This window comes from Alligator mississippiensis, chromosome 9 (assembly GCF_030867095.1).
Source record: "Alligator mississippiensis isolate rAllMis1 chromosome 9, rAllMis1, whole genome shotgun sequence".
Taxonomy (NCBI): Eukaryota; Metazoa; Chordata; order Crocodylia; family Alligatoridae; genus Alligator; species Alligator mississippiensis.
In genome coordinates, this window is record NC_081832.1 from 74772028 (window position 1) to 74793304 (window position 21277).

At 40.4% G+C, this 21277-nt stretch overlaps 1 protein-coding gene across 3 annotated transcripts in view; it reads right to left on the reverse strand.

The window, feature by feature from the left end:
• The window catches only part of RNF130 (ring finger protein 130), an 82061-nt gene that overhangs the window by 53539 nt on the left and 7245 nt on the right, over window positions 1-21277 (reverse strand). For all 3 annotated transcript variants that reach the window (XM_059712908.1, XM_059712906.1, XM_014597521.3), the window contains exon 2: window positions 17658-17852. In XM_059712908.1, the coding sequence (XP_059568891.1) occupies window positions 17658-17852 (195 nt within the window). The remainder of the gene's footprint in view (window positions 1-17657; window positions 17853-21277) is intronic.

Below are 21277 nucleotides of genomic sequence, written 5' to 3' on the forward strand. Positions count from 1 at the left end.
GGCTGTTGGCACTAGCTAGTTGAGATGACAATGTCACCAGGACATTTGCTCCTGATAAAGGCAAACCTGGGGCCAGGGGAGCAGGGAGCCCTGTAGGTTGGATAGGACTTGCTTCAGTGAACAAAGTAGAAAAGTGTATGTACAGTGGCATAAATAACCATTATAGTGCACAATGAGGTGGGACATGGAAATGAGGTGGATGGACAGGTTTTGTACAGCCAGACCTTCATGCTCGCATTACAACTGCACACACACATGATCAGATAGTGCCAAATCAAGTCACAGGAAAACAAAGATCGCAATCGTGCGTGTCAGTGTTTAACCTCTAAAAGCAAGGTTAAACACAGTTATCATAGCTGGGGAAAAATAATTTTAAAAAGGACCACTGGTTTACTGGAACTCTCTTCCTATTGTATTTATACCATTAAAGCATTGAACAATCGCTTGGTACATACATTTTTACATTAGGATGTCTGTTCTTTTATGGAAGAGTGCTACTGGGACCAGAATAGATGTTACCATATTCTGAATGAGAAAACTGTAAAATAAATAACTGCACATGAAACACTGTGTCCTTATATCCAGCTGGAGCATCCACGTGAAGCCATAATATGCCCTTAGGAGCCCCTGGCTGCCTCAAATTTCTGAAAGTATGGTGCAACCCCTTTTGGATACTGTTAGACAGGCAATTTTACTGAACAAAACCAGGCAGATCAGCTACCAAGACACTGGTTAAAAGACTGATCTATGGAATAAATTATTTCTGTTCACTTGTTTTTCTTCTAGATACCTGCCAAGCTTAAACATTCAGAAAAGGCCAAGTAGTTTTGGTGGTTCCGGAATGAAGCAGCAGCATTAATGGAGCAAGGACAGTTTTGTACTACTTAGGCCACATTCCTACAGTTAGTTACATGTGCTAAACTTTATGCATGTTAATAAGCCTGTTCAAAAGAGCAGAACTAAGTTAGCATGTGTTATGCACTCTAAAGTCCGGTTAGTTCGTCAGATACATTTCTGAAATAAATGGAATTTCCCTTCTTGTCATTTGAAGTCCCCTTTCTAAAAATGGATTATTAGATTATAAAATCTTGTAACATGTTCTTCTGAAATCATATATAGGCATTCGAAAATAAAAACTGCAATACATGCATTTCTCCTTCCTGCACTAAAGCCACCACCTTTTATTCTAAGAATAAGTCCCTTGCTGCAATTTCTCTAAACTAGCAGCTATAATTATTTTCTCACTTAGTAGGCTACTGATTATATCATCAATTATATGTAAAGCTGTGTAAATGCAGGGTCAGAGTTGTCCAGAAACTGGAATATTAATTACTGGTAAATGAGAAGTAACCAAGATGTGAAAAAATGTACTTGCAAACAGTTTGTTAGGCTCTGAGCAACAGTGGTACTTTATCTTGCTCTTCTGTATGTATTCAAGTCATTACTTTCACAGTCACATGCATGCATGACGTGAGCAAAGTTAACGGGCAATGTGCCAAAGTTATAAAGCAATTACTATTTTTCACATTTAACTACCCTGGCATCTCTGAATGCTTATAGCCTACAAGGGTCTACAAGGCATTTCACATTTAAATGCGCACGCATCTCTGAATGCTGGTAGTCTGTTGTCTTCCAAAGATAAGTAACACCTCAAAACCAGCAGAACACATCTGAAGTAAGATTTAGGTTATACTGTATACTTATACACATGCCAGATGTCTTCTCCAACGCATGCTAATTAGCACACAATTAAATACAGCAGCCACCGTGTCATGTCTATTCAGTGTCCCTACACTTCAAAATGGCAGCAGAGGCGCTTTAACTAAAGCTCGTTGAAGATGAAGGACCTGATCCCGAAAGGTGCTGAGCATTCAAGACTCTCAATATCCCTAGACACCACAGATGGTTAGCAACTAAGGATTAAGGCCAAGTCACCAAATTCATGTTACAGGACATTTGTATGTAATTCTCCCACATCCCTCCCCATAATTACACTGACAAGGATAATACCAGACTGATCCTATTTCACAGTCCTTTTGCTTCAGGGCTGCAGGTAATCAATATATATAATTAATAAATCTTTTATTCAGGCTGATGGTCCTGGGTATAACCATAAACTGCATCTGACTGGAGGACTTGGGGGCAACATAATGGAGCCAAATGTGGTGGGGTAGCTCCTATATCACAAGGTTGCAAACTCTAGAGTAAGGCAAATATTGGGCGCCTCCCCCACTGCCTTGTGGGCAGCCGTTAGCTGGAGAAAGGACAAGAGCCATCACCCTGGCAGAAACATGTCTTTGCCTAGGGATTCGGCAGTCAGCAGCAGTTCTTATCTGTCGTTCTCCGGCAGCAGCTACAACCATCGAGGCACTGAACGTCTGGACTCGGTCTGGCCTTTGGATTTTGTCTCAATGGCCTGAAGGGAAGGGGTGATAGGTCTTGGGCAGCCTCCACTCCTCCATACTTCTGCCTAGGCAAGAGGCTCAATGTACGTGTCCAAGGTCTTGGTGCAATGGTCACAGGACTCTGAACAAGTGCATTCATAAGGCGCTTGCCTAGACCTCTTACACGTACACCACGATCCAGAGGATTGACGGTAGCCTACTTGTATTCACGCTTAAATGAACAGTTCAAAACACCTGAAGTTTTATTGTTCTAGTGAAGCATTATCAAATGTGCACTTTAGGATAAAATTCACTTGCTCATTTTCACTGAAAAGTAAGAGCCTGATTTCAAGAGAACTCAGCTTAATCACCAAGTCTGTTTGGAAATCCTATCCCTAAGTGTCACAAGGAAATCTTCTGGGTAGTCTACAATTTTGGAAATCTGGCCAAAGTTCCTTACCACTTAGTTTCACACTTTAAAATAAGATGAATTTGCAGAATTAGGGCTTTTTAAAAAAAAGTATGAATAACTGTTGATATCCCATCACAATTGCGGTATTTTTCTGGAAAAAAAAATCCACAGCAAAAACTGTCGCATAATAAAGAAAACCTGTCAGGTTTACAGTGCTGCATTTCTACTTCACCATGGTGGCAAGAAAAACAACAAAACAACTGTGTGACAGTTGCTTCATATCAGACTGAAAGAACATTAAAATGGTATTACAAAAAAAAGAAGAAAAAAAAAAAAGATTCATCTCTCCAATTCACTGATTGCAAGATAATGCTGTTACAATCGACTTAACTGGCCTTTCTAACAAACATTCCCCTACCGTTACCACTACAGTGCAGTCCCAATGGCAGGAGCACAAGGTCCCCGAGAGCTGATGGCATTTTAACCGCAACATCCTGAACATCAGTGGTGCTATTAACAGTGGGAAATTTCTGAGAAAAACAGCTTGCATGGAGAGAACCTGGAAAGATAGCAAAACCACCATCATAAGGGGATCTCGTTACAAGACAAGACTACCAGCCTGCAATGGGAAGACATAAGGATAGACTGAAACTATTACTTAGCACGTTGTTGTGGCTGTACCCTCTTAGATTAAGGTAGAAAGGGAATACGAGAGGAACCAGAACCCTAGAAGAGTTTGCCAGAGGAATCAAATAGCATCTGAACTGATCTGGAAAGTGTACAATGTACTTTTAAAAAGCTGTATTTCCTCAAATGAGTCATCTTTATGGATAGCATCACTGTATAGATTCAGAAAAAGCAGAAGTATCAGATATGACCATATAAGAGAGAGGATTGAGGGTGCATATAGACATGTGGGGATGCATACTCCAACATGCTGCAATTGCAGTGTCTTAGAGCAGGCTCAATTAATCCAGCAGATTAATTGAGTCTGCTGGAGCATGCTAATTAGCACGCTCCAGCAGTCTCAGCGTCTTGAGTATTCAGTGCCCCTGCAGGGCAAAATGGCGGTGGGGGCGCTTACCTAAAGCTTGTTCAATGAGCTTTAGTTCAAGCACCCCATATTTTGAAGTTTGTGGCTGTGTAGGACAGGAAATATAGAAAGACCGATCTTGTTCCTTCATTGTAACTGTATGGAGTGATGCATCTAGATTGGCTTTTGCAATATTCTGAAGAAGATTTGCATTTTTAAGCTACTTAATTCTTAAATATCTTCTTCTGAAACCACAGGGATGGTATTAAAATTTATGCAGACTATCTGGAAGAGAAAAAAAATCCTTTACTTACATGATCTAATTGAAGAAACATTGGCTAGAATCTACTGCATTCAATATTCCCCATTTTAGAAAAAGGCAGAGACTCATCTGTCCTTTGCCTTGTGATATATTTTCAGTGCTGCACTCCTTAGGATACATAAAAAGTACATAACTACAGCCTGTTTAAGAGGCTGCTGCAAATGTGGACTACTGTGCAACAGTTCAGTACACTGAATAAGATGCACAAAAAATACTAACAAACAATAGGCGACATGGAGGTTGCACACACCACATGCAGTCAGGAGATAAACATTTTTTTTTTTTTTTAAATCAGAGTTTACCAGTTTGTGGAGAGGACCTAAATTTTGCTCCATGAGTGAACTAAAGCTCTGGAAATAAAGAACTCTCAAACCATGACTCAAGCCACAAAGGTTTCCCCTTTGGGCCAAATTTAGTCAGCACTATGTTTAACAGCAGAATGAATCTATTTAACCAAAATCAGCATTGCTGATGCTAAAACCTGAACTTTAGACTTGCCTGCCTCCTTAAAACGATAGACATATATGTTCAAGACTTAGCTCCGCTGGGGAAGACTGCTTAAGTCTTGTCTACCTTACTAATTAGACCCAGGATGCAGTCAGGTTTCTGACTGCTGTATTTATACACTACAGGAAGTAACCTTACTCTGTAAATTCTGTTTACAACAGGAATCGTACTGCCCTCCCAAAAAGCAGACGTTTGGCATATGGGCAACAATGAAATCACAGGGATCTTAGCTTACAGGAGCTGCAGGTCCTGGTGAATAGCACCAAAATTTGCTGACATGTTTCAGTATCCTGGATTAACAGTTCTCAGTGGCACTGCTAAGACAGGTGAGGTTAGCAGTTCACTAAATTCCTGTTCTCTTCTTTTAGAGAGGGGAATGACATTAAGACAAACAACTACAGCCAGAAAGCATCAGCAGCTTTCCAAAGAGTGGCATTGTGGTATTTTCAAGGAGCGACAAAGTTGTATTATATACTAGTTTAACAAGGAGGATATTTAACAAGATATTTTTCCGTATCCCCAGCATATTTAAAACCTTAAAAACAGGAATTTATTTCCAACAGAACTGCTCCAAGCCTTCAACATAACTTTCTGAATGCAGTGCTTTTAGACCACTATTGTGAACTGACAAGCCCAACATCTTATTAAAGGGGTTTTTAGATGGCAAAACAAGAGACCTATTTTTTTCCCCAAATTCTTGGCTGCCTTTAAAATGTTAACTGTTGGCACCTGAATTGGTTAAGTTGCATTATTCAGTTCTGCCACTCACTGAAGCATTAAGTGGATGGCGATGCATGCATGAGTGACATTTCTCCAAGTCTAGAAAGGCATATCTGGCTTCTGGGTACATCTGTCTCTTCACTGTACCCATGGCTTAAAAAAAAATGAATGTGGTCTCACAGAAGGCCTCACCTGCAGAAACATGCATCTCTAGTCTCACAAAGATACAGTCTAGTCTTAGTATAAAAAAGATGTAAAAAAATTCAGGACGTGTGCATCTCGCCGCCTAGCGTAACTCACCCACACTACTTAAAAACCAATTTAAACGTATTGTTGTTAAACCCCTATTGTTTAATGAGGAAGTGTCCAGTTCTTCCCTAGGTCTTGCTCATCATCACGTTCTCTCTACGTCAAGTCACCACTCTCCTATTTTAGTATTTCACAGAGCTATTGGGAGTAAGTCACAGCAGGTAAGAATAACAACAAAGCTACCATGGAGTTTAATTTTAAATTGCAAGGAGAATTTCTTTCACTCTCTCTTTTTTTTCCCCCCCGCTGACCTCTTGGACTACTGCCTGGTTCTTAAAAAATCAAACAGCGAAATAGCTAAGATTATTCTTTTTATACTATATTTTTTTCTGGATGCAGAGCTTGTTGCCTTCTGGAAACAGGTTTTTTGTTTTTTTTTTTAGTTAATGCTCCTAGATAAAGTCTTTGAGAATCTAAAGGGATCTCAGTGTAGCAAATGAAGCTATAATATAAAGATGCTCCTTAATGCAAGAGACTGAGGAAATTGGGAATTGGGAGATGGTCCCCGAGATAGAGAATAGCTAGTTAGAGAGAGATGCAAAGGGTCTGCAGAGGTTGCCTACTGCTCACATTAAAAAAATCGGTTGTTTAGTTCTTCTCAATCACGTACGCCTGTCTTTCATTGAACCCTATGATCACTACTCTCAGGAAATATTAAGTGATAGAAATTATATTCAAAAGGCAACCTAACCCTTTTGCCTGTTAATTCTTTCTAAACAGGACAAAAAAAAGCTGGAGAAACAGGGATGAGGCAGCTGAATTTTGCAACACGCCTACAAACCCCTCATACAATAGTTACCATCTCCACCACATGCTGCTTCTATCCATCTGCTTGACCTTGCAAGGCTGGAATCTACAGGGGAGTTGGTGAAGAAAGTCCCTTTTATTCCAGCATACTTATGAGAACTGTTCATATTCCTTTTCTGAACCAGATCTGTTAACATCTGTCTATTCATTTCCTTCAGACCAGTGGTTCTCAACCTTTTTAGACTCAAGGCACCCTTCAGAAAAAAATGTCAACCCTTAGGTTTTCACTCGTTTTTTTGACTACAGAAAAATAAGTCCAGTTCTTCTGTTACAAAGAACTCAGAAAAACTATAGCAGGTCAGAACGGTTTAACCACTATGGATTCCCAGTTGAAATCTCTGGGTTTAGCTTGAGAATCATGCTGCACACACACCAGTGCTGACACTGCATGGCACCCCACAGCACCCTTGGAAGGATCTCCAGGTACCCCAGGGTGCTACAGCACCTTGGCTGAAAAATCACTATGTTATACTGACCTCTTTTTGAGTCAAACTAGCACCTTCTGCAGTGGGCAATATTTCACAAAAATGCCTACTCCAAACTTACATTTTTTGGAGGACAATTCTGTTACACTGGAGATATGTACCTGCTTCCTGTGATCTCATGTGATTTCAATTATGTCTGTCATGCCTGTTTCCCAGAGTGCTATTAAGAATCCTGTTAACATTTCAAGTGTAGTCTGAATGATAGCTGTGCTTGCCTCTGGAATAAAATAGAGACTCAACACAGGTGTTGATCAGAGGACATGCATCTAGCAAGATAAGAGACTGAAGTAGTAAAAGGCAATTTATCAGAGGGGCACACAACCATTTAGTCATGCAGCTCTCATTAATAAAAGTCATGCCTTTTACCAAGTTGAAAACTTACCTATATGCAACGTGTAGCTTAAATAGCTGTAGCCTTCTTAGAACTGCGTTTATGCATTGCAACTCACCCGGTTTGTCTCTTAAGTAAATATGGCTACTATAAAAAATTAAAAAGGATACTTTTTATTTTTAATTAAAACAAAAAGATGCAGAAAAAGAGAGGGTGGTAAATCTGAAAAGTCATTCAGTATTTCTGGGTTGCACGTTTATTTATAATTAAATTGCATGACAGAAACCAGCATGAATGTGGAACAGTGCCTGTCCTTGAGAGGAAGCAGGTTTATCAGAAAGTCATGGCAGAAATGTCTTTACCACTCTCCTCCCTCCCATCCATTTGCATATACATTTTCCCCCTTTGTTCAAGTTAATTTTACAGGACAGCTATGGAAACAATGAACTTGCAGTAAGACTGCAAATGGGGTTTTCACTGTTGGGAAAATCAGCAAAGCTAACAAGCAAGGAATGAAAGAGGTAGGAAGTCTTGAGCAAATGCAAAATTTTAGAGTTAGAACAGCTTAAGACTAAATCAGTTCCAGAAAACTGCAAATGAAAAAGGAAAATAATCAATGATGAAAATCTACTCTACATCTCACAAAATCCCCATTTGAGTATTCTTGCCAGTATGAAATTAGAGGGTAAAGCAGCTACAGTGACTTCTACAACCCACTGAAAGGAAGTCTTTTGGAAATTTTTTCCTCCTTATTAACTAAATATTATAACATGAACTGATGCCAGCGGAGCTGGAGAAATGACAAGATGCATATGCTACTTATCCTGCAAATGAGAATGTGAAATCTAATAAAGTTTCTGGTTTTTCTGGCAACTTCTTCATTTCATCCTATTCATAGCTCAGTGAAGTCAATTAAATGCAAAGCAGCATGCTTCCTAACTGATTAGCAAGCTATTCATATTAATATATTTGGGGGTTCAATATTTTTGAGGAAAGCACTAGTACTCATTGGAGAGGTTTTCTACACACCACTTTCAAGGGGTTTGCCATGGAAACACAATGTAATACTTCAGTATTTGCAGCGTGCCTGGTAAACTAGCTATCTGTCATTTGCCTTACATGCCATTGCTCTCTATGAAGGGGGACTGATACGGACTACTGCTACAGGCAAACAGTGGTCCTCCTCTTTACTGTGAAGTCACACTGTGCCATAATTGAGGCTATGACAGTTTGCAATTCAACAGAAATGAGAAATAAAATGTAGAAGTGGAAAAGCAATAGACCTCACATGTATCTGAAATGCCCAAAATGTTTTTTATGGACTAATTTACTGCACAAAAAATAACCTGCCAGAAGTGACCACTTGTAAATATTTTAGAAGGGGTTAATACCTCTTTTAGAGCCTTGCGATCTGTTTGTGTGTTTGTTACCTTTATATATAACACACTGATTAGATCAGTGTCATTTATGAACAGATCTGCAGCTTGGGGCTAGGGTGGGTATAACTTCCTGCAGTTTTAAGTTGGTGGCAAATCTATAAACTCCAGGTTGGCAAAGATGTACAGCCACCCATGAAACACCATTCTTGAATTGAGAAAGAGCAAACTATATTCAAAATCTCTTTCTGAATTACTGAATTACATTTCTATGCCTTTCGCTACACCACACTAGCAAACCAAGACAAAGATGCCTATCTTACAGAGTTTTATCTTTTTAAGGAATAAAGAAGAATTTAAGCGCTAAATCTGTATCTCTACATATTAAAAGTAATACGTTTTCCAACTTTAAATGCACACACTAATAAAACCTTAACCATGACTTCAACAACATAAGGCAGAGTAACTTTTCAACTGCATGGAAATTGTGCCAATCTTTTGACAGAGGACAGCATGAAATCACTTGTTAAGGATTTCCCCCGAGTTACTTCATATTGCAAAAATTTTAAGTAGTCTGGAACAAGGGAGGCTCAACCCCCCAGACCATGGGCCAGATCTAGTCCCCGAGGCTTGTCATCCAGCATACAGGGCTCCCCAAAGATCTGTGGAGATCCCCATGGACCATGGCACAGTAGATCACGCCTGATCCTGGTACACGGGGGAGTTGGGCAGGGGTGGTACAGGGTCCATGGAGTCCAGTCCCGGCCAGGTGGAGGCAGCCCAGGGCCTAACCCAGACCTCACACCAGTCATCTGACCCATGGGACACAAAACTGTGAGCACCACTGGTCTGCACCTACAAGATCACAACTACCAAAGTTAGCTAGAGCAATGAGAGGAGACTTAACAGGAAGCACATTAGCAAGGGTTTCAAAGCATTTCAGATTCAGCACAGGATAACAGGACAAGTAGTAACTATACACAGACTAGCTATATAGGTTACCTATAAGAATTCTCGATTTCTCAGACTCTTTCACATAATAACAGGTCTCTTCACTTTAAATTACACACATGTCCACTTCCTGTTGCATTAGCATGAATTGCCCTTCTTGGCTGCCGCTCACAACCAGGGAATGTAGTAGTGTATGGCAACTTGGGCAGCAGTGACCATGAGATGGTTGAGTTCAGGATCCTGAGGAAAGGAAGGATGGAGAGCAGCAGAGAAAGGACCCCAGACTTCAGAAATGCAGACTGCAACTCATTCAGGGACCTCATGGGCAGGATCCCCTGGGAAGCCAGACTGAGGGGGAGAGGAGTCTAGGAGAGCTGGCTGTACTTCAAAGAAGCCTTACTGAGAATGCAGGAACAAACCATCCTGGTGCACAGGAAGAGTAGCAAGTATGGCAGAAGACCAGCTTGGTTTAGCAGGGGATTCTTCAGTTAACTAAATCACAAAAAGGAAGCTTATAAGAAGTGGAAACTTGGACAGATAACTAGGGAAGAACACAAGAGCATTGCTTGGGCGTGCAGGGATGAAATCAGGAAGGCCAAGGCGCAATTGGAGTTGCAGCTAGCAAGGGATGCGAAGGGTAACAAGAAGGGTTTCTACAAGTATGTCGGTAGCAAGAGGACGATCGGGGAAAGTGTGTGGGTCCCTTCCTGAATGGGGAGGCAACCTGGTGACAGAGGATGCAGAAAAGGCTGGAGTGCTCAAGGCCTTTTTTGTCTCCGTCTTCACAGACAAGGTCAGCTCCCTATTACAACAGTTTATCACACCAACATTTGTTAGCAGTTTGATAGCCAAATATTTGATTTGGTGCCATACCATAACATGGGGTGAAGCTGGTTGGCATCTCTTGTGGTTGTCATGACCCAATGATTGTGTGCGCGCTTCGGCACTGCGTAATTATTTCCCGCCACATGGAGCTTTCTTTGCACGGTGCAATTCTCAGCTGCAGAGAGAAAACCCCGGTGCAAAGGAGTTCCTGCCATCCGTATGTAAATTTGTTTCCCACTATTGGCTTTTCCTAAATTATTTCTACGTGGCGGCTAGCAATTGGCTCGCTAGCCGTATAAAAGGTTAGAGCAGTTTCCGCCCAAGTTGTAGAGGACTCCATAACCATTTCGTGGGGACTCTGAGCACGCGGCAGAGTAATAGAAACTTTGTGTGTCTCTCAGAGGAGTTTGGCGGCCTGATCAACCACCAACCTCTTCCCGTCTCGTTCGTTAAATTCTTCTTAAGACGTATCTACGGTTTTTGCGCGCTTGTCAAGGGTATCCAGAGCTCTGTCGTGTTTGTTTTGCGGAGCCTAGCAAACTCTGCTCGTGTGTCTTCGGTGGAGCCTAGCAAACTCCACTTGTGTTTGTCTGTAACTGCAACTCAAGCAAGTTTTTCCTGCCTGCACCGCGACCACCTACAGTGTAAGTAAAACAATGTTTAATTAACCGCTACGAGTCCATGCTTAATTCTAGTCCGTCGTGCAAATGTACCTGCCCTACCATTGCAGGCTCCCGGCCACAGCCCACCACGCGCCCCCGAAAGCCTCGGACTGCTCCCGGCCCGCACAGTGGTTACTGTTTCTAGATAGCTCGTTTTCCACCTGATGCTGGAGCCAGAAAATAAAAGTATTTTTAATGAGGGGTGGGGGAAGGAAGTATCCCTTGTATACTAATTTTGTATTGGGGGGGTTCGCTCAAACAGGACCATTAATGGAACCTTAATTAATTAGTGCAAAGGCCCAGTAACAAATGCACAGACTAAAATTAGCACTTTGCTGCTGAGGTTCAATCATGGACGACAAACAGAACCTAACCCCTCACAATGTCATGGCCTTTTCACAACAAGAGCAATCAACTTCTCCATCCCCTAAAGAAACAAGATAGCCCTACCTTGGTGGCTGCAACTACTTCTGAAGATGGTGAAATAACACCTGGAAAATGTTCAGATATTGGAGTCAGGTGGGAGAGTTGTTGTGGCCATGATGGCCCAGGAAATGCATAAGAAAAAAATGTTGCCTTTTGATATGGGCACAGATTATTCTCCAACACACTTTAATAACGTGTCCATTCACTGGAGCAGTTTTTCCTGGCTTATCCTAGAATGGCTCCGCTGTCTCAGCTTCCTAACACACACTCTCCTGTTAACAGTCAAGACAACTTTACTGCATAGACTTTTTTTTAATTAGTATGCCTCTAAACTACAGTGAAAGACTAGGTTTAGATGCATGGGCTTTTTTCCTCCAGCCACTTACCATTTTACCTGGTGTAACTGCGATAATTAAAATGGTGTATTAGCAAGAGGCAATAGTGCAAACTTCTCTTCCTTGCCCCAATATCATCCCTGAATCTTGACTTGAAACCACTACCCTTTGGGTGCAAAAGCACAGCTGCTTTTATATATTTGTTCCCTTCTTTAATGCCCAAGTGCCAACAAGCATTATCATGGCAATTTGAATGAAAGGTTCTTAACATGTACAATGCCAACCCTGAACCCTCAATGGCAAATGAAAAAGCCATCAGGTGGCAATGACAAGCCACTACTGTCCCCATTCTGCCTTTAAACTTGCGACCTAAACTTATAAACTCTCATCTTTGACTGTATTTTAGAACAGACATGAATCCTGCTTTCTTAACCACTCTTCTGTCAGATAGAGACCAACTACATACTTTCCTGGGGGAAATACCTCCTCCTCAAAAAAAAAAAAAAAGTTAACACGCCTTTCTTACAGCACAAAAACGTATGGCAGAGAATCTGCCTGCATACAATGCCAAACAGAGATGCTCTGAAAAAGGAACAGATTATTTTTCCAAAAATGCAATAAAGCCACATCAAGATCAATATCTGCAAGCTTGTCCTGAAGCCTTTCAACACTTAATCTTGGACAATTACCCGCTCAGAATCAGCTATTATGCTAAATACAGAACAAAGACTTAAATAAATCTTCTTAACACAAGTGATACCATTCATCTATCAGTGGAATTTGGTAATTTTTATATTGGTGTTTTGAGTCTCCATTTAGACGAGCTTTATTTTAAGTGCTAAAAAAAAAAAAAAAGGAGGAAAGAACCTATACTAACCTCCAGAATAAAAATGACAGAATTTTATAGAACAAAATTCCAAGAAGTTAATGGAGTAAAATTGCTACAATTTGAGAATTAATCATAGTTTCCACAGCAATTTTTAAAAATGAACATTTAACATTAAAGTGCTAGTTTACCTGCACTTCCTTCCCATTCCCATAATTGATTATAATGGGACAGCTACTAAATATTTTCCTCTACCACATATGCGCTTGCTACATTAGATAGTATTTGTTCTGCTTGGTAGAAGTAGCAAACAAAACCACCCATAAAGCTGCCTTCCTGCCAGTGATATCATAGCCTGTAAAACCTGTGCTGGGAAGGATGTCCTCTATTGGGTAAATGAAGGGCATTTACCAAGTTATGCAAAATGTACATATTTTACGGTGGGGATATAGACAGGGGAAATGAGATAAAATTTGCTGCAACTCAAGTCAGCAGAATTTTTTGGTTTTAGAAGCAGATACAAGCTTAGTAAGGTCAATGCCTCTTTTGCAATTGGGCCCTGGGTGACAGCAGCACAAAAACCCAAGAGTCAAAGACAATATACGACTATTACAGTACCAAGGAGCAGGGGAGGGGAGGAACAACTCCTAATGTTAAAACAGTCAATTGTTTTCAAGTGATGCATGAAAATATTTTTTGATTGAAGAGTGATGATGGCTGACATCTGGCAGAAAGGTTTTGTATTCTGCTGAAGCAGCATGTGGAGTATATACATGCACACACACTTCTGTACCTTCCCCCCCCCCCCCAAAATGTGCATTTAGCCACAAAACAGAACACAACATGGATGAAACGTTCATGAATATGCTAAAATAAACAGACCTGCGGGAGGGCCGCTTGCTCACATCTGCAAGGAGATGGGTGTCCTCTGGGGGGCAACACAATGTTAAAAACTGAATATATAAAGAATTACCTTTACATGCAAGACTTGTATGTCCAAGACTCATATAATCTGGGTCTCATCTCATTAAGAAAATACAGCAGATGAGATCACCCATGGTGCCTGAACAGGCGGAGTAGAGTTGGAGCAAAAAAATCAAGGGATCCTTTGTTAACCCTATTCAAGGACTGGACATGGTGAAGTTCAGAACATGCAAGAATATCTTCTATTTATGCAGACCTATTGGGAAGAGGGCTGATGTGGGAAAAGATAACAACTTCTCCATGTAGATAAGACAGCTGCCACACGATCTTAGAAGAAGGACACAGATGTGGTACGTTAGGTTTGTGGGCCTGACTGGAATGGGAGTAACCTAAACTGTGCTTACAAAACAGAGGTAGCATAAGCAAACCAATATTTTTGTATGCAGCCCTGCCACTTGTGTTGCTGTGCATCCCTGGGCTGTTTGCATGGGTCCCAAGCACCATCAGAGCAGGATCAAGCACGTGGCCCACAGAAGATGTGTCTGGCACAGCTCCTGTTCTCCCTGCTTTGCTTCTCTGGAAGAACAGAATATGCTCTTTGAATATCTCAGAAAGCCTAAGAAGCAAATACACAGCATGCATGTAGCAGCACTGGGTCATATCTAGTAGACCCTTGTGTAGTCAAACTGAGAAAGAGGACGTCCTAAATGCCCTATGTAAACTGTATAATAGCTGAGAGTACTGGAAAACTGGCATGTGAAGATGAGTGTCTCATGTCTATTTACCTGTCAAATAACTTTATTTTAAGGACATCTACTTGGTTAGACTAGTTAGACAACAGCTGTCACAGCCATGGAAAGTCAACCCCTGTTGAGGGGGAAACTGCAAAGAAACAAAGTAATGGACTTCAGTATCTTGTTGGTGCAGAGAATGCCAGACTCCTTACAAAATGACCAGCAAGGAACATAGGTAATAGTACAGGGAACTGAAGGGTCAAAACCTGAGAATATTATGTTCAGTTACAGAGATTCCCCTAAAAGAGAGTAAGATTCACAAGTCAGAATACTTGAGCCATTATATATAGATGGATTCATAGCGGGTAGGAAGCTTGGAGGACTAGACTATGAAGTGTGTCCTCTCTGACATTCATTTTAGTGTTGAACTGAAGTTACAGCAACGACTAGTCTAGCTATCACAATTGCCACATCTATAAAACTGCTTCCCCACTGGCAATTAAATTTTGCTTAGGTCAGCAAATAATGTAACTCAAAACAATGTTGTAGCTCTAAACAGAGTCTCCAATGCTTGCTCTCAAGACAAAGTAAAATACAGTTGTGTTCTACTTTATTATCACATGACATTTAATATTGACATTAAATTAAAGCCGAGATAGCACATTATTTTGAATTTGCTGAGCAGTTTAAATTGTTCAAGTCTAATATCTGGTTCAGTTAGTACTGACAGGTCTCAATCAGCAAATGAGCCTGTCCATCTTACTGTATTAGGGCCTGTACACAACAAAAAATGGTCCCTGCCCTAAATAACTTCAGGATGCAACATGCATTTTTTGTGATTAATATTTTTATCTCCTCATGCAAAGATTAACTTAAATTACATGGGGCATAAAAAAGGTGGGGAACTGAAGGAAGCGTATTGTAAAATATTTATTTTCCAAACATAAACCACCCATGTAATGATATCACAAGTCTCTGCCCTTGTGACTCCTCACTAATGGATTTTGGGTCCTTACAATTTGAAGAATTACATTAAGATGTCAGCCCCAAGACCTGCTGAAGGACTCTTCCAAGGAACTAAACTGGTACTTGTGCTGAAGTGCTGAGTGAACTTTAATTTTCCCTTTAACAAATGGACACATTCATAACTACACAACTTATGTACCAAACCCAATCATTTAGGATCCTCTCTCTCAAGCTCCACTTTATGTTTCCCTTAACATTCAATATTTGAGTTACCTTTCTAGGCTTTAGTTGGTAACTGAAATGCTACTGTCAATGTTTTAGCGCAGAGGTGGTCAACCTCTGGCCTGCAAGCCAAATGTGGCCTGTGGAGCCTTGGCATCTGGCCCGCAGGGCTCCCCAAGGGTGAGGAAATTTGGTGGTAGGGGAACAGTGGCAGTTAATACTGCCACCCCTCCCCTGCTGCCAAATTCCCAAGTTCTGTGCAGCAGATTGGACATGCGGTGCATCCTCTCCACCCACATGGTTAGACCAGGGCCAGGCCATGCCCTCTTCTTGCACAGCTGAATCAGGGACAAAACACATCCTTTCCCTGCCACGGCCTGATTGGGGCTGGGCCAAGCCCCTTCCCACATAAACTCGGGCCATGCCCCCTCCACTCCCATGGGGGCCAGGTTGGGCCAGACTGATCCCTCTTCCTCCTCTGTGCTGCCAGATGGGGCCCTGCAATATCTGCCCCAGGTGCCGGATCAGAACCACCACTGGGCCACGGAGAGACTGGGCACCATCCATCTGGCACACCAGGTAAAAAGGTTGGGCACCACTGTTTTAGCACAAGTCTCTCCAATCTTGGATGTTCCTATAGTTCCCTTCCTGACAGACCTGTCTAGACTTCGCTCTTTTCTTAAAGTTCATGCCTACTGAATAACTTACAGGAGGAGGAAAAGCATAAGTCAAGGACTTTATGCAGCATTCTACTATTTATTAACAGGGTAGAAGCAACAAATTGTTTTAAATCTATACGTACAGCTGTTGATATAGTTTATTACAACAGGTATCAATAGGTGCAATATCAGGACTTCCAATTCATTAGGAGCATTAGAAACCACAAAACATATGTATTGCTAAATACAGGCAGTAGGCACTCAAAAGTCTTACCCACTGACCTTGAAAAGGCAGAGATCAAAGCTGAAAGGTTTAAAGGGAAACTGCATAGGCAGAGGAGACAAAGAATAGAGATGTCCCACAGAAGGAAGATGTAGAAAGTGTTTTAATAGAACAAAGCAAAAGACAGATAGCAAGAGTTATGAACATGGGTACTGGGTAGTTTCCTCTGTACGAGATTTTGCTCAAATCCCAAATTAGGTATTCAAGAGACTATATAGCTCTCTTAGCAAAACACATTTAAAACTATTTCACACTAGGGTTTCACAATGTGCAAATTGATCATTTGCAGATTCCAACTTCTACAAGCATTTCCTCTCTGTGTTTAAAAAGAAATGTACTGAAACAATTTTAGAAGACTATTTAAAGGAGACAACCATCAGAAACATATGAAACTTTTCAGGGAAGGGAAGGATGAAGACAACTCAAAACAGACATTCTTCTGCAAAAATAAAGCAAAATTTAGTCCGGTCTTGAAAAATTTACAAAAAATATTTTTCAGTTGTGGGATAATGCAAAAGGAACAGGTTCCAACTACCAAAAATAATCACTAGCAACACCAACATTATCCACGTGGACTATTCTTGTAAAATGTAAGTCTGCAGAGATCCAAGACCGTTAATGAATCAAACCTCAAAGGGTAATTCTAGATTATATTTAGAGGCATGTTTCTTTCAATCATGTGCACCTTGTTAGGGCAGTACAACAGTCAGGTACATTTATTGGCTTGGACCATCAGAAGAGAACTAGGCTGTCACCAAAAAGGGGTGTGTAGAACACAATTTTTGCACCATCTCCTATAGGCTCTTTTGAAAACCCCAGCTTAAAACAACCAGTGAGAGACAACTATAAACATTCGCTACTCCCCTATGCTTTGTAAAAGTTACAGCTCTTCTTGTATTCAAGAACGTTGTCTCCCATAAACTTCACAACAAGTGACAGCTCTAAAATCCACCAAAAAGGAAGGAGATAAAAGTTATTTGGTAGACAGGCGCTCCCTTTGGAGTACAGCTCTAAATGCATTCATTTCACTGTATTATATACATATGCACATCTTCAAAGAACAGAGGGACAAGTGCTTTCAATCAGTATTGTGCGTATGCTTTAGAAAAAACATGAAGATTTAGGAAGTGAGAGGTGAATGAATTCTGTTCTACTTACCTTGATGGGTCATAGTAACAGGCTCTTCACTGGACACATTGTTGTAAATGACCACCGCTGTGGCATTGTGTGAAGCTGCTCGCAATATTTTCTCTCTAAAAGTACAATTTCCTCGTTGCAGCAAGGCAATCCACTGCTTGGTGTTTGGTGGAACGTTGAAACGAGTTCGTGGATCACAGCCCAAACGATCTGCAACTAAGGGAAAAACATTTATGTATTTACAGGTACATTCAGACAGGCAAAAGTCAAACAGTAAAGCAGAAAACAAACAGTTGTCACAGAACCCAGTTGGCTTAAGCAAGAAAGCTTAGACTGTCCTGTTACTGAAGACTAAAACTATGCGCATATTTATAAGAGAGGTCCTCCTTGGAAATATTTTTAACACACCTCACACCCATAGGAAGCTGTGAATATACCTGAGAATTTGGCTCACTGACCAACTGTTAGATACTCATAACACTTGGGCAGTCAGTATAATGAATTTATATTTAAATCAATACCGGTATGGGAGGGAAAAAACATTAGAATATGGTTCAGATGCCGATAAACTGCTGTTTGTTAAATGCTTACATTCGCTATGGGCACCATCACATTGTTTCTTTCCAGTCATTCCAGTGTAAAGTGTGGCCAGACAGAGAAAAAAAATAGGATTTTTGGACAGGCTATGTCATGCAGACACTAGTCTTGGTAACTGGTGACTTGTTCTTGGGCTTGCAAAACTTCAGCTGCCCCTGTCAAATACATACATGTGCCCCACTGAAGCCCATTTAAATTAATTTAAAAAGTCACTGAGAAAGACATGCTGCAACCAAGTTACTGTACCAGTATGAAAGGATTCTGCTATTACAGTGCTTATATTACAGAAACCGCAAATCCCAATTACACCTTTAATTTCAACACCCACAGCAGATTTTTCCTGTTGTGCTCTTTCCAATCTTACTATGAAAACAGGAGTGTCATGCAATTTCTCCTGAGGTGCACTAACAAGATTAACTGACCCACTATATAAAAAGGATAAAAAGCAAGGTAATAATATACAGCTTGCAGTAAAACAGCCGACACCCATGAAAAGTAATTCTGTTCACAACAGGAAACTCAGGCAGGAATATTCAAGACTGAACCTAGAGAATTCAACACAGCAGAAGCAACAGTAACTTGCAAGACAGCAAAGCAATCGCGGATTTAGGGATCAGTTATCCCTTCCACCCGCCAAAAAATGCAAATATGATTGGCTGCCAATGTCAAGTTAGGACCACAAATTTACTAAAATATATATAGTACAGCTGAAAACTTCTATTTCCTATATTTCTATGACACAGATAGGCTGGTGTTTGCTGGAATATACCAAACGTTCTCTGTTTTCACAACTGAGTGAAGACATGGGGCAGTTATGTTCATTCACAAGACATCCAATTATAAGCAGTGTCTTGAATCGAATTAATTACAGCATTGCCATTTAAGGTCAAACAATACTATGGATTTGATGTGGCATCCTTAAGATGTGCATTTCCACCCCAGAGACCTGCTACATATCAGAAGCTGCAGAATGACTGCACATTTTCTAACTGTGGACAACAAGGACTTCTAAGCAGGGCTCATTTTGTACTTCAGCAATACAAAAGCCCCCCAAATAAGAATATAAATACACAGTGATAGCAGCCCGTGTAGTGGACAATTAACTACTGCAAAAAGCTGGTGTAGCATTTCTTGCTAGAAGCTTGGAAGAAAACCTGATGTAAATTTACAGATTCAGGGAGGCTGGCTTATATTCGTCTGATCAGTAGTTACAAATCTGACAAAATTCTGACCATGACAAAAGGAAAGTCATCCATATCAGGTCCAGGTGAGCTGGTATGGAGAGTGGACAAATTTGGGAAATAGCAAAGCTGCTCAACAATTCATGCTAGGCAGGTTGCAGCCAAATACACTATCAAAGAGAACCTGAAGGACTAGACAGACTCTTTTAATAGACAGGCTGATGAGAAGCTTTATTTGATTAAAAGAACGTTTTAGACATTCATCAGACCTCTGCAGCAATCAAAATCTGTTAGGCAACAAACTTCCAAGACAATATTACCTAGAAAATGGCTTAGAAAATAGTGAATACAATTATTCTAGCTTGAGAGTGTGCTAAATCTTTGTAACTCATTTGTCTCTAAATCATGAGCACAGGTGCATAACAAATTCTGATAAGCTTTTATTGACAACTACATGCCATTCAGGGACACGAACAGAATGCCACAATTTCTTTCAACTCTTATTTTTTGTTTTATTAGATTTTTTTAAAAATATACTCAGAGGACAAACTCTTACAGTTAGTCACTCCCTTTTCTTACTGAATTCACCAAATTGGGCAAGATAAAATATCTACTGTACACCTAAAGTGCCAGACATATCAATCTCTCTTGTAAGGAAGGTAGATAACCAAACTAAGTCAGCAAGTATAATTGTCAATAGTTGTCCATTATCATCCGTCATCTATACTCAGTTGTTCAAAATGCATTTGAGATGTACAATCTTTTTCACAAGCTTAGAACTTGAATAGATCAGCTGGATGGTCTCCATGACATAATGAAAAGCAATTTAGAGTAATTTTAAATACTAATACAAATCACATATATGAAAAGATCTTATCAGAAGTAATTTGTCATTTCATAATTGTGGAAAATATCAATAGAGAGAGCAATATTTTTAGTTTTTTAATGATAAACGAAGTACCATCATATGAGCTAACTCAGAATAGCAGTTACTTGTCAAGTCTTCCTTGCCCATATCTGCTGCTGTACCAAAACCAACCTGGGCACAATATGAGCATCCTGACAGATGAGGGCAAAAATCAAATCTGCAACCTACCATCCTCTAATGTCTACTCAGCCCCACTCAGAAGTCCTTGTGGTCTTATTTAGCAATAAGCCACCCAAACATCTGCACTTCTGCTTTAATTTAGTTGCAGAAGTTCATTTCATACAAGTCTCTCAATTAAACTGAGGAGCCACGTACAACATTGCATTACACTTCTCTGTCAAATTACTTTGAACTGCAGTTTCCCCGCTTTCAAACCTTATCAGAATTACAGGAAGTTTAAATATATACCAATGAACCCAACTATACGCAATTTCACCTTTTAGTTACAGGCTTTATTACAGAAGGTAGACAGAACCCACAGCAGAGACTCTTTCTAGTAGGCATCATTCACATGACAAGCTGTACTAGTTCAACAACATGAGACCAATAATTTACTATTTTCTTCTTGTACCGTATTATTTCTACTTCCTATAAAAGTGAATATTGCAATGCTATTTTGTCACTTTCTTTAGACATGTATTTGCTATTGAAGCTGCTCTAACTTAATGGCACCACTCAGAAGTATTCAACTGGAATGTCTACAAAGCAAAGCACATTATTCCCTGGACACTTGCTTAGGACCCCCCCCCCAATAAATAAACAAACAAATAAAGCACCTTCCTATAAAGATAAGGAGTTTCCACAACCACAATCTGTACAAAAAGCACAATGGCTCATCTTCTCTTTTCCACCCAAAAGCAACTTGCAGTTTTGATTTCTTCTACTGGTAGAAGAAAAATCCAGATTTGGAGACTTAAAGACCTCTTTCCTACCTC